This window comes from Pseudophryne corroboree, chromosome 6 (genome assembly GCF_028390025.1).
Source record: "Pseudophryne corroboree isolate aPseCor3 chromosome 6, aPseCor3.hap2, whole genome shotgun sequence".
In the NCBI taxonomy this organism is placed as follows: Eukaryota; Metazoa; Chordata; class Amphibia; order Anura; family Myobatrachidae; genus Pseudophryne; species Pseudophryne corroboree.
The window spans coordinates 635,362,852-635,376,908 of record NC_086449.1 but is presented as its reverse complement, the minus strand read 5'-3'; the positions used below and the strand labels follow the sequence as shown (position 1 = coordinate 635,376,908).

At 44.8% G+C, this 14,057-nt stretch overlaps 1 protein-coding gene across 1 annotated transcript; it reads left to right on the top strand.

The window, feature by feature from the left end:
- The first annotated feature begins 11,917 nt into the window (after positions 1–11,917).
- On the top strand, positions 11,918–13,169 carry LOC134935536 (uncharacterized). Its single transcript, XM_063930540.1, has 2 exons — positions 11,918–12,360; positions 12,440–13,169. The coding sequence occupies exons 1-2, from the start codon at positions 11,953–11,955 to the stop codon at positions 13,016–13,018; spliced, it is 987 nt and encodes a 328-aa protein (XP_063786610.1). The 5' UTR covers positions 11,918–11,952; the 3' UTR covers positions 13,019–13,169.
- Positions 13,170–14,057: the final 888 nt, after the last annotated feature.

Sequence of the window (14,057 nt, the reverse complement as noted above, 5' to 3'; positions counted from 1 at the left end):
CGGCGGCTATCGTGCGCACGGCGTCCTGGCGTTGCTAGGCGCCGTGCGGGGGACAGGGAAGGAGAGAGGCACAGCGGCCGTGACCGCTGCTCAGTCAGGGCACAGCCGAAGACCGCCGCGCCTAACACAATGTTAGTACCAATACTTGCAAAATTTTCAAAAATATATTTCTACTGATGTTACATAGAAATAGCTTGACACAAGCATTTAAGCACATATATGCCCGTATGTGGTGCTAGACACGCCCTTTGGGTGGAGCACGGCACGCCCCATAAATGGCACACCACGCTTCGCACAGCACTACTACTATCAACTATAGTCTCCGGCAAGTATGTCCTTTCCCACCTTGCTGCGTATAAATGCCCATAAGTAGAATGTGCGCTCCCTTGGAGTCTGCTATGTTTTACAGCAGGATATATTCCTATACTTCTGGATTATATCATTTTGTAAGGACATTATTGGCCACATTTTGTTTGAATTTTCTTTAATATCCACTTTATTAAATAAGCACATTGCAGTAGCACTATCAATCAATTGCGTCAGCTCTGTTAATTTTTATTTCCTATTATTACATAATTCTATTTTTATATCCTATATGTCAGGGATGTGACTTCTGTAAGGGTTAAAGGGACTGTAGCTGCTAAATGGATCATTTCTGTTAGGTAGGCCCCTCTGCTTGTACAGAGACATTTAACAGTCAGACAATATCACATTACTCAGATTGTATAAATAGTAGGAATGATTTCCGCTTGCAGATATATAATGCAGGTATCTCTTTACAAAGCTCTTACTTCAGGCCAGCTGAATGCCTTAACAGTGCCTAGAAATCCTGCAGCCGTAATCCCTCCAGCAACAAAGATCTGTTTCTTTGCTTAAAGTGCAGTAGGCCTCAGAGGCCTGTGTGTGCCTTGGCTTGTAGGCCAAAAGCCTCCTGTTTACAATTTCCCTATTCCTGTTTTTAATGTTGTTCCGAGACCAAGCACAAAGGACTAGTTTTGTCCTGGAGGAACAGGGGAGCCATTAGACGAGGACAGGAGGAAGGAAGGGAAATCCGACGGGAGAAGCCCAGAAGGGATTAGTATGCACAGCTGTTCCCCCAGGGACAGACACTTTATGCTTTTATAATTTCCTCCCTATTTCAAAATTGTAATGTCTTATTTCCTCTTATTCTACTGTTTTCTCATTTGCCTTTTTACCTGTGTTTTATAACCGAGGCAATGAACAAATAAGCTACCCATTTGTGAAACTACTTACACAGCATTCCTTAGCAGACTTCTACAATCATGCGTCTAAAAACTATTGTAACCTTGAATTTGTTTGCAAACAAATCAACCATCATTCTTCTTATAAAGTAACAAAATAATTGCAGTTATTTAATACGATATTATTTTCTACATGTAACAGGCTGAACAAATGCCTTCGTAAATGTAATAACCGTAAACATAGAAGATTGATATCTATTTATTATTTTACTCGTGGAATTCCAAAAGTCATTTACACATTTATGGCATTATGAAAAGTATTCTGTTAGCGCTGAGGGCTTAAAATACCAAAGGGAATATCAACTTTTATGTAACATCATATATGTTCCATACATTCTCACCAGGAATCATAATCTCTCTGACATTCCTGATTGTTTTGTTTACCAAAATAGTTCTTAGAAATGACATCATTCCTGAGCTTCCTGCTTTGAAACATGAAGCAAGTAACTTGAACATTTTTACAATTGTTTATGAGAAAACCAGGACCGGGCGCAGCGCTGGCAGCTATATGGAGCCCTAACTGCCCAGTGCCCACTTCAGGTCAGCATAACATCTTCTCCCCCAGCTGATCATAAAGCGTTTGCTGACAGCTTCATCTTTTTAGAAGACAATTAATTTCCTTGGTAATCCAATTGGAATTGCTTACCTGTGCAACACACATCACTCCCTCTAGGACAGTGGTTCTCAAACTCGGTCCTCAGGACCCCACACAGTGCATGTTTTGCAGGTAACCCAGCAGGTGCACAGGTGTATTCATTACTCACTGACACATTTGAAAAGGTCCACAGGTGGAACTAATTATGTCACTTGTGATTCTGTGAGACCTGCAAAACATGCACCGTGTGGGGTCCTGAGGACCGAGTTTGAGAACCTGTGCTCTAGGAGACAGGTTCTCAAAGTTGGTCCTCAGGACTCCAAACAGTTCATGTTTTCCAGATCTCCTCACAGAATCGCAAGTGAAATAATTAGCTTCACCTGTGGATGTTTTAAAATGTGTTTGTGAGTAAAGAATACACCTGTGTTCCATGATAGATGACCTGCCAAAAGTGAGCTGTGTGGGGTCCTGAGGGCTGAGTTTGAGAACCACTGCTCTAGGAGGCTGATGCAATGATTGACTGTATAAATATTTGCCTATTACAGTAGGAGGGACATTGCTAGTTTTTCTGTCCACCTATATGGATGTTGGACAAGGTGCTCATTGTATTCCCCCTAGGCCTTCCTTCCCAAATATTGTGATAGCTAAAATGACAAAACTAAATTTAATGCCATCACAAAACATGATTTCCTTGAATTCTAAAAACACTTAGGGCCTAAATCAGAGGTTCTCAAACTCGGTCCTCGGGGGCACACACAGTGCATGTTTTGCAGGTCTCATCACAGAATCGCAAGTGAAATAATTAGCTCCACCTGTGGGCCTTTTAAATTGTGTCAGTGAGTAATTAATACACCTGTGCACCTGCTGGGTTACCTGCAAAACATGCACTGTGTGTGCCCCCGAGGACCGAGTTTGAGAACCTCTGGCCTAAATCATACTTGCCTACCAGACCCTCTCCATGAGGGAGAAAATTCTCTGTTCCTGGACTTTCCTGGTAATGTATGATTGCCATCACCTGTGGTGAAACACCTTTTTTTTTATATCAATTAACTAGCTCACCACAGGTGATGGCAATCATACATAACCAGGAAAGTCCAGGAACAGAGCATTTTCTCCTTCATGGAGAGGGTCAGGTAGGCAAGTATGGCCTAAATCACAGGATGTGAATCTAATTGTGGCCCCCACAAATATGCTTTTATAGAATACAAGATTATCTAAACTAATGCCACACATTTCAACTCTGCCATGGCCATGGATAGTATTATATCAGTAGAGCAGTACTGAGTTGTTCCCAGAGTATTATAAATAATCAACTTTCCCTAAAAATTCTAAAGAATCTGGTGAGAAAGCACAAATGCAAGCAAGAAACGTAATTGTAGCCAAGTGTATCACCCCTTCTAGTGTGAGTCGGACGACTTGTATGCTTGTCACTGCTCAAGTGCCTCCACATGAGTTCTGCTTCACCTGTGCCAGGATGGGAATTGTCTTCCACCAGGGTCTACACTGGGAACTTCCTGTACCGACACAAGACCAGCTCCCACTACCACAGCAGGTTCCATAATAGAACAAATTTATTTAAGAGTAACTGGGTGGAAGGGAAAATGGAACTAAGGCACATATTGGGCATAGCTTAACAAGCCAATGGGAAATCAAATAGGAAAAACAGCATGACCTTATATAAGGAATTCAACAAATTATCTCTTTCCACTCACCACCTCTAAATGGAGTATATTTCCTCCTCCCTAGGCAAATACCCGCCACTTAATATAGCAGCATGTAATAAATTACACAAATTACTTATAGTCCTTCCACACTGTAGTACAGTACCAACACAGCTTTCTCCCTCTCTGGCTTACAGAAGTGCATTTTGGATATGCACAAAAATACTACCACTCTTCTGCCACCATCTGTACATAATACATTCACAGTACGCAACAAATAATTTAGCACAACATTGATATTAGAGATGTACGGCGGGCACTTTTCGTGTTTTGGTTTTGGTTCTAATTCCCCGCTCGTGTTTTGGTTTTGGATTGGTTTTGCCAAAAGCACCCTTTCGTGTTTTGGTTTTGGTTTTGATCTGGATGATTTTTGAAAAACAAACAAACATTAAAACGGCTAAAATCACAGAATTTGGGGGTAATTTTGATCCTACGGTATTATTAACCTCAATAGCATTAATTTCCACTCATTTTCAGTCTATTCTGAACACCTCACGCCTCACATTATTGTGTTTAGGCCAAAAGGTTGCACCAAGGTGGCTGTATGACTAAGCTAAGCGACACAAGTGTGCTGCACAAACACCTGGCCCATCTAGGAGTGTCACTGCAGTGTCAAACAGGATGGCAGATTTAAAAAATAGACCCCAAACAGCACATGATGCAAAGAAAAAAAGAGGTGCAATGAGGTAGCTGTATGACTAAGCTAAGCACAAAAAACACCTGGCCCATCTAGGCGTGGCACTGCAGTGTCAGACAGGAGAGCAGATATATAAAAAAAGGCCTCAAACAGCACATCATGCAAAGATGTAAAAGAGGTGCAATGAGGTAGCTGTATGACTAAGATAAGCGACACAAACAATTGGCCCATCTAGGAGTGGCATTGCAGTGTTAGACAGGATGGCACTTAAAAAAAATAGCACCCAAACAGCACATCATGCCAAGAAGTAAAAGAGGGCAATGAGGTAGCTGTATGAGTAAGCTAAGCGACACAAGTATGCGGCACAAACACCTGGCCCATCTAGGGTTGGCACTGCATTCCCACTGCACTAATGGTGGATACCGGATGCACGTCTAGCACCAGCATAGTTGTTATGACCTCATTAATCCACTTTGCAACAGGGTGTATATATATATATATATATATATATATATATATACGGCAGTACCACTGGAATTATACATCAGGATCACTGGAATTATACGGCAGGATCACTGGATTTACACGGCAGGATCACTGGAATTATACGGCAGTACCGCTGGACATATACGGCAGTATCACTGGACATATATGGCAGAATCACTGGACAAATACGGCAAAATCACTGGACAAATACAGCAGAATCACTGGACATATACGTCAGAATCACTGGACTGGACTTATACGCCAGTACCACTAGAATTATACGGCAGGATCACTGGAATTATATGACAGGATCACTGGAATTATACGGCAGTACCGCTGGACATATACGGCAGTATCAATGGACATATACAGCAGTATCAATTTACATATACAGCAGTATCACTGGACATATACGGCAGTATCACTGGACTGGATTTATAGGCTAGTACCACTGGAATTATATGGCAGGATCACTGGAATTATACAGCAGGATCACTGGAATTATACGTCAGGATCACTGGACATATACGGCAGTATCAATGGACTGGATTTATACGCCAGTACCACTGGAATTAGACGGCAGGATCACTGGAGTTATACGCCAGTACCACTGGACTTATACAGAAGTACCAATGGACTGGACTTATACGCCAGTACCACTGGAATTATATGGCAATATCACTGGAATTATACACCAGTATCACAGGAATTATGCGGCAATATCACTGGAATTATACGGCTGTATCACGGGAATTATACACGAGTATCACAGGAATTATACGCCAGTATCACAGGAATTATACGGCAATATCACTGGAATTATATGACGGTATCACAGGAATTATACGACAATATCACTGGAATAATACTCCAGTATCAAAGGAATTATACGCCAGTATCACAGGAATTTTACGCCAGTATCACAGGAGTTATACGGCAATATCACTGGAATTATATGACAGTATGACAGGAATTATACGGCAATATCAATGGAATTATACGGCAGTATCACGGAAATTATACGGCAGTATCACAGGAATTATACAGCAATATCACAGGAATTATATGACAGTATCACAGGAATTATACGGCAATATCACTGGAATTATACGCCAGTATCACAGGAATTATACGCCAGTATCACAGGAATTATACGCCAATATCACTGGAATTATAAAACAGTATCAAAGGAATTATATGCCAGTATCACACTAATTATACGGCAATATCACTGGAATTATACGCCAGTATCACTGGAATTATACGCCAGTATCACAGGAATTATACGCCAGTATCACAGGAATTATACGGCAATATTACTGGAATTATACACCATTATCACGGGAATTATTGTCAGAATCCGTTTGGAATTCCCTCTGAAGGAACATATTTACAGGGACTGATGTTCTTGGCACAATAGCAGGTTTATTTATACAGGGTAAAGCAGTGAACAAATGTAAACAATAAGTAAAAACCAGGAATGATGGGAGAACACAAAAGGAAAGGGAGAACTGGAATTGCACTTGCAATGCTGGGAGTCTGGGAAGTACTTGACAGTACTGGATACTAGAGAACACACTTGTGATGCTGGGATTGGAAACTCACTTGTGATACTGGGGACTGAGGAAACACAGAGACACTGTGGACTGTGAAGGCACTAATAACACTGTAGACTGTATAGACACTGTAATAGGATTGTTCTGTAGCAGAATTAGCAACATAGCAGGATGCACTTGAGCAGAGAATGCAGGGTTGCAGGATTGCACTGTAGAAGGTTAGCACCGTAGCAGGATGCACTTGAGCAGAGAATGCAGGATTGCACTATAGAAGGTTAGCACCATAGCAGGATGCACTTGAGCAGAGAATGCAGGGTTGCACTATAGAAGGTTAGCACCGTAGCTGGATGCACTTGAGCAGAGAATGCAGGATTGCAGGTTTGCACTGTAGAAGGTTAGCACCATAGCAGGATGCACTTTAGCGGAGATGCGGCATTGCAGGATAGCACTGTAGAAGGTTCACAGAATAGCACTGTAGTAGAGTATGCAACGTAGCAGGATAACGGGATTGCACTGTATTATACGGCAATATCACTGGAATTATACGCCAGTATCACAGGAATTATACGCCAGTATCACAGGAATTATACGGCAATATCACTGGAATTATACAGCAGTATCACGGGAATTATACGCCAGTATCACAGGAATTATACGCCAGTATCACAGGAATTATATGGCTATATCACTGGAATTACACGCCAGTATCCCAGGAATTATACGACAATATCACAGGAATTATACGTCAGTATCACAGGAATTATACGGCAATATCACTGGAATTATACGTCAGTATCAAGGTAATTATACGCCGGTATCACAGGAATTATACGGCAATATCACTGAAATTATACGCCAGTATCACAGGAATTATACGACAGTATCACAGGAATTATACGGCAATATCACTGGAATTATACGCCAGTATCACAGGAATTATACAGATATATCACTGGAATTATACCCAGTATCACAGGAATTATACGACAGTATCACAGGAATTATACAGATGTATCACTGGAATTATACCCAGTATCACAGGAATTATACGACAGTATCACAGGAATTATATGCTAGTATCACAGGAATTATACAGCAATATCACTGGAATTATACGCCAGTATCACTGGAATTATACGCCAGTATCACTGGAATTATACGCCAGTATCACAGGAGTTATACGGCAATATTACCGGAATTATACGTCAGTATCACGGGAATTATACGCCAGTATCACAGGAATTATACGGCAATATTACCGGAATTATACGTCAGTATCACGGGAATTATACGCCAGTATCACAGGAATTGTACGGCAATATCACTGGAATTATACGCCAGTATCACGAGAATTAAACACCAGTATCACTGGAATTATATGGCAGTATCACGGGAATTATACGCCAGTAACACTGGATATATGGCAGCAGAGGACACTACCACTGTGACTGGTCACTGGACTGATGCTGCACAAGACACTACCCCTGGTCTGATGCAGGACAACACAGCACCACTGAGCGGGACTTATACAGCTACACCGGATATATGGCAGCAGAGGACACCACCACTGTGACTGGTCACTGGACTGATGCTGCACAAGACACTACCCTTGGTCTGATGCAAGACGACACAGCAAAACTGCAAGGGACTTATACAGCAGCACTGGGGACATATAGCAGCAGAAGACACCACCACTGTGACTGGCTGGACTGATGCAGCATAAGACACTGGACTGAGGAGCACATGACAGCACTGGAATCGCCACCCCACTTTCCCGCCCACACAGACAATGAGGACGGAGACACGTCCTCTCACTACACTCTCCGAGACGCACGGGTCCTTATATGGAATCCAAACCCCACGAGAATCCGACAGCGGGATGATGACGTTTTGCCTCGTTCTGGTTTCCGAGTCAGGTGGGAAAACTCGAGCCTGATTCGGGTACGGCTCGTGATGTGAAGTCCGGTAGGGTTCGGTTCTCTGAGAACCGAATCCGCTCATCTCTAATTGATATCATTGAGTACCGTTGGTGCACCGATGTAGAACCTGTGTCACTTTATTGGATACAGTATATAGTATGATTTCCTAATATACTCCAGAATACATAGTAGCTTCAACACTGTACTGATTGCAGGTAGTAGTAATAATAATAATAATAATAAAAAGTTATTATTATTATTCCTCCAAAAAGTCAAAACTCAAGACTTACCTGTTCACCCAAGCAGTTCACTAATGTACTTTTAGTTCCTAAAAAAACCCCAAACCAAATGTTCTCTCTTCTATTAAGCTTTTGTTGTATCTTATTAATACAGCGCACACATATTCTGCGCTTTACAGAGAATATTTGCCCATTCACATCAGTCCCTGCCCCAGTGGAGCTAACACTCTATATTCCCTACTGCATGTACACCACATATATTCATGCTAGGGTTTATTTTGTTGGGAGCCAAGTAACCTACCAGTATATTTTTTGGATTGTGGGAGGAAACCGGAGTACCCGGAGGAAACCCACGCAAGTACGCTGAAAATATACAAAGTCCACAAAGTTAGGGCCATGGTGGGAATCAAACCCATGACCTTAGTACTGTGAGGCAGTAACTCTAATGGTGTGTACACACGGTACGATTTTTTCATTCGATTCTGACTGTATAGTCAGAATCGGATGAAAAGATAGTGCAGATCGCAAGGTGAAAGTCACCTTGCGATCCTTATCCGATCCCGATGCGCGTCCCCGCGCGGTCGGCATCGCAAGAAAAGATAGACCGAGCTGGCAAGTCAATCCTTGCTAGATCGGTGTCCTATCTAGTTCATATCGCAAGTGTTTCTAGTACCTTGCGATATGAGCTTGCGATGCCGATCAGCGTCATGTGGCCACTCCCCGCCGGTCCATTCTCTTCACAGCGCGGAGGAAGGAAGAAAGAAGAAGCAGCAGCAGCGGCAGCACGTGGAGGAGAAAATCCAAGGACACGTAAGTATATCCAGCGGGGTTGGGGGGCAGCACTGGGGACTGTGGGGCACTGGCACTGTGGGGCAATGTAACCTGGCACTGAGGGGCATATCTGGCACCGTGGGGCAATGTAACCTGGCACTGGGGGTCATATCTGGCACTGTGGGGCAAATCTGGCACTGGGGGGGGCATATCTGGCACTGTGGGGCAATGTTTACTGGCACTGGGGGGGGGGATATCTGGCACTGTGGGGCAATGTAACCTGGCACTGAGGGGCATATCTGGCACCGTGGGGCAATGTAACCTGGCACTGGGGGGCATATCTGGCACTGTGGGGCAATGTTTACTGGCACTGGGGGGGGGATATCTGGCACTGTGGGGCAATGTAACCTGGCACTGAGGGGCATATCTGGCACCGTGGGGCAATGTATACTGGCACTGGGGGGGCATATCTGGCACCGTGGGGCAATGTATACTGGCACTGGGGGGGCATATCTGGCACCGTGGGGCAATGTAACCTGGCACTGGGGGTCATATCTGGCACTGTGGGGCAAAACTGGCACTGGGGGGGGCATATCTGGCACTGTGGGGCAATGTTTACTGGCACTGGGGGGGGGGATATCTGGCACTGTGGGGCAATGTAACCTGGCACTGAGGGGCATATCTGGCACCGTGGGGCAATGTATACTGGCACTGGGGGTCATATCTGGCACTGTGGGTCAAAACTGGCACTGGGGGGGCACCGTATCTGGCACCGTGGGGCAATGTATCTGGCACTAGGGGAGCAATGTATCTGGCACTGTGGAGGCTCTCCCACATGCGGCTCTCCCCCCTCCTCCGCCGGCTCCGTCCTCCCACTGACAGGAGCAGCGGCATGGCCCTGCAGTGTATGCGGCTCTCCCCAGCAGCAGCAGGTTAGTCTCTCTCTCTCTCTCTCTCTCTCTCTCTCCTGTGGATGTGTTAAGTTTTTATTTTATTTTTATTTTTTACAGGTACCCCTACCCTATTGGATTCTACTGGACAAGTGGACGTGACCGGCGTGGGATGTAGGTAAGTAATCTGTCTCTCATTTTTACAGGTACCCTATTGGATTCTACTGGACAAGTGGACGTGACCGGCGTGGGATGTAGGTAAGTATGTGTGACTGTGTAAGTGTGTTTTAATAAATTTTTACTGTCACGGTGTGCGAGTTGTGTTTTTATTTGGGTATTTTTTTTGTTGTAGACCTACAGGTACCAGCGAGCCCGTTATTTCCCTGCATGCTGGTACTTGAGGTTCTCCAAGTACCAGCGAGCGGGGGAGGCTTGCTGGGCCTTGTAGTTCCACAACAAAAGACAATATTCTCTTCTTTAAACACATGACTATCAGCCTCCCATCCACCGCCCACGGATGGGGGGGACAGCCTCGGGCTTCACCCCTGGTCCTTGGGTGCCTGGAGGGGGGGTGACCCCTTGATTTAAGGGGTCCCCACTCCTCCAGGGAACCCCGTCCAGGGGTGACTAGTTGGGGGGTAATGCCACGGCCGCAGGGACCTCCATAAATGTGTCCCCCGGCTGTGGCATTATGTCCCTGGCTAGTGGAGCCCGGTGCTGGTTTTAAAAATACGGGGGACCCCTACATCTTTTGTCCCCCGTATTTTTGGAACCAGGCCCGGACTAAGAGCCCGGTGCTGGTTGTCGAAATACGGGGAACCTCTGTCCAATTTTTTCCCAGTATTTTAACAACCAGGACTGGCTCAAAGAAACCGAGGCTGGTTATACTTAGGAGGGGGGACCCCACGCATTTTTTTTTGTACTTTTTTAACACATTCAGACCCTTCTCCATTAAGTTAATGGAATCCCTGGACAACAAAATTGCATTCATGTCCTCCCACTCCCTTCCCATACAGTAATTGTTATTTTTTTCTATAAAAATGTACAATATATTACAAGTATGATGAGCAGGCAGGCCTGGAGATGCAAATTAGTGGCGGAGGGCTGGGTCAGTTGATGGTGGGCGACTTCGTAAGCCATTGGTGGTGGCAGCAGGCATTGGCTCATAGGCAGTAGTGGGCATTGGCTCGGCGGCGTTAGGGGTCATCGGCCGGATTCGTCGAACATTATGGCTGCCACTGACCTCACCGCACGCCACTGGTAAAAAGTGGACTCTTGCCTGCCGTGATGTATAAAATGGGGACAATTGCCTGCAGTAATGTATAAAATAGGCATTCTGCCCTGATGTATAAAATGGGGACACGTGCCTGCCATAATGTGTAAAAAGGGGGACACTTGCCTGCAGTAATGTATAAAATGTGGACTCTTGCCTGCCATAATGTGTAAAATGCGGACTCTTGCCTGCCGTAATGTGGGGATTTCATGTATCAAGGGCATTGCGGAGTGTGGCATAATATGGTGCAGGGGGCATTACTGTGTGGGGCTTAAGATGGTTGAATTTTTATTTCCCTATGGTGGGCGTGATCTGTTGGTACACGGTCAAATACTGGGGTTTGAGGTAGTTGTTTCAGATGAGGCACGCCCATTAAAATGAGGCCAGCACATTTAAATAATGAGGACACGCCCCCTTGCCGGGGGGATGCTGGCGACACATTAAGGGATGCATTTTTGGGGTAGATATATATATATATATATATATATAGATATAGATATATATATATAGATATAGATATAGAGATAGATAGTATTTTTAGGCTTTTTGTATGTGACGGTTGTATTTTGTCGGCTAATTGTGTTATTTTATTTTCAACCAGCAATGTCATCTGCGGAGTACCGCCAATTCTGGTCAGGATTCATTGATCTGTACCGTCAGAACGAGTGCCTGTGGCGTGTCAGGAGCCCGGACTATGCCAACAGAATCAAGCGGAATCGGGCATATCAGCAGCTTATTGAGTACAGTAGAGGCAAAAACTCTGATGTTGATGTCGATTGGGTGAAGAAAAAAATTTCACATTTCCGAACAGTGTTCGTGAAGGAACGCAAGAAGGTGCAAGATTCACAGCGATCCGGAGCCGGGACTGATGAGGTCTATAAACCGACGCTCTGGTACTATGACCAAATTCAGTTCATTATAGAGCAAGAGGCGCGGGTAAGGTCACGGGACGCTCTAGATCCAGAGTCTCCAGTTCTTGTCGAAGAGGAGGCCCAGGAGAGTCTGGATCTGGTAAGTACACACACATTTGTTTCATATGCCACCCACTAATTTTGACATAGACCTAATTTTTGTTTTTCTTATATTGCAGGATGCTACCCCGGAGCTGGAGGTGGAGCCTACCACAGGCCAAGGGGCAGAAGTGGAGGAGACGGTAGCGGAGCCGGTGGCACCCCCACAGGCGCGCCCAGGAAGACCGAGGCGCACGGCAAGGAGGACCACTTCTGCAGCCTATAGCACCCCCTCTGGCTCCCAGCAGTTTTTTCAACGCGCTGAGGAGGTTTTGCATAGGCCCCCGGATGCCGAACAACAATTTGGCAATTTTATTGCATCGGAAATGCGCCTGATGACGGATGATCAAAAATTCCTCGTCCAACGGTTAGTCAATGAGATTGTCTCACGTGGCAGGCGCCAAACACTGGTGTCGGCGTGTGAGATAGTGCCAACTGACCCTTGGTATCACCCAAATTTGTCCCGTCCCCCCTTCCCAAACAACCCCCCCATGGAGCATGCGCCGGTAAACCCCCCTCAGCAACCGTATTTTTTTCCGTCGGGAGCCACACAGCCCAGCCCCTCCCCCCAATCTAGCACCTCGTCCAGTGGCATGTACTCTGACATGCAGAGTACACAGTCCTCTGTGCTGGGCGACCCACGCTTTTTTCATTTATAATTAGTTTTTTGGACCCGGTTTTTTAGTTTTGTTAGAAAAATCTGCTGGTGACCTTATCCTACGCTCTTGCTCAAAGTGAACTGTATTGAGGTCATTAGTACTGCAGCGTCGGTTTTGTGTCCTCACTGTCCCGGACTACGGATCGTTGTAAAGACTGTACTTCTTGTGTTCCTTCAAGACTGTTTGGAAATTTGATGATGTTCTTCACCCAAGGCAAAATTGCACTGTTTACCTCTACTGTACTCGGATATGCCCGTTTCCTGTTCTGTTGGCATAGTCCCTGTCCAAAGGCACTCGTTCTCATGGTACAGCTTATGAATCCTGGCCAGAGTTGGCGTTGGCATTTAATATTTTTATAAATTTTACGAAAAAACAAACTGTGTGGTGTATTTTTTTTAAAAAAGGTAAAGGGGTTTATATTGTGTTATCGGCAGGTAGTAAAAACTACAAGTCCCAGCAAGCCTCCCCACATGCTGGTACTTGGAGAACCACAAGTACCAGCATGCAGAGAATTAAAAGGCCTGCTGGTACCTATAGTTCCACAACAAAAGAAATACCCCAAGAAAGACAAAACACACACACCGTGAAGGTAAAAGTTTATTGACACACACACCAACACACTCGCACATACTTACCTAGTGTCCCACGCAGCCCCTCGGTCCTCTTGTCCATGTAGAATCCATAGGTTCACTGGAAAAAAATGTCAACAAAAATCAGCCACAGAGCAGAAATGCACTGTTTTAAAAATGGCTGACAGTCGAAAAAGACACTCCCCCCAACCCTGTAATGCCATCCCACTATTATAATGAGATAGTCAAAATCTCACATAAGCCGAAATCTTACATAAGCCAAAATCTCACATAAGCCAAAATCTTAAGCACACAAACACAGATCTCAAGAAAAGTTAGTCAAAATCTGTCCTATCTGGCCTCCGGGGAGTTCAAGGGAAATCTCAAGAAAAAATAGGACATAGCAAGGATCTCACCGTGTGTACACACCTTAATTAACCGTTACATCATACATGCTGCCCATCTTGTTT

Excerpts from the sequence above, each read along its gene's own strand:
- LOC134935536 (XM_063930540.1), top strand. The coding sequence starts at position 11,953 with ATGTCATCTGCGGAGTACCGCCAATTCTGGTCAGGATTCATTGATCTG. Across the intron at positions 12,361-12,439 it reads CCCAGGAGAGTCTGGATCTG|GATGCTACCCCGGAGCTGGA; the intron begins GTAAGTACACAC and ends CTTATATTGCAG.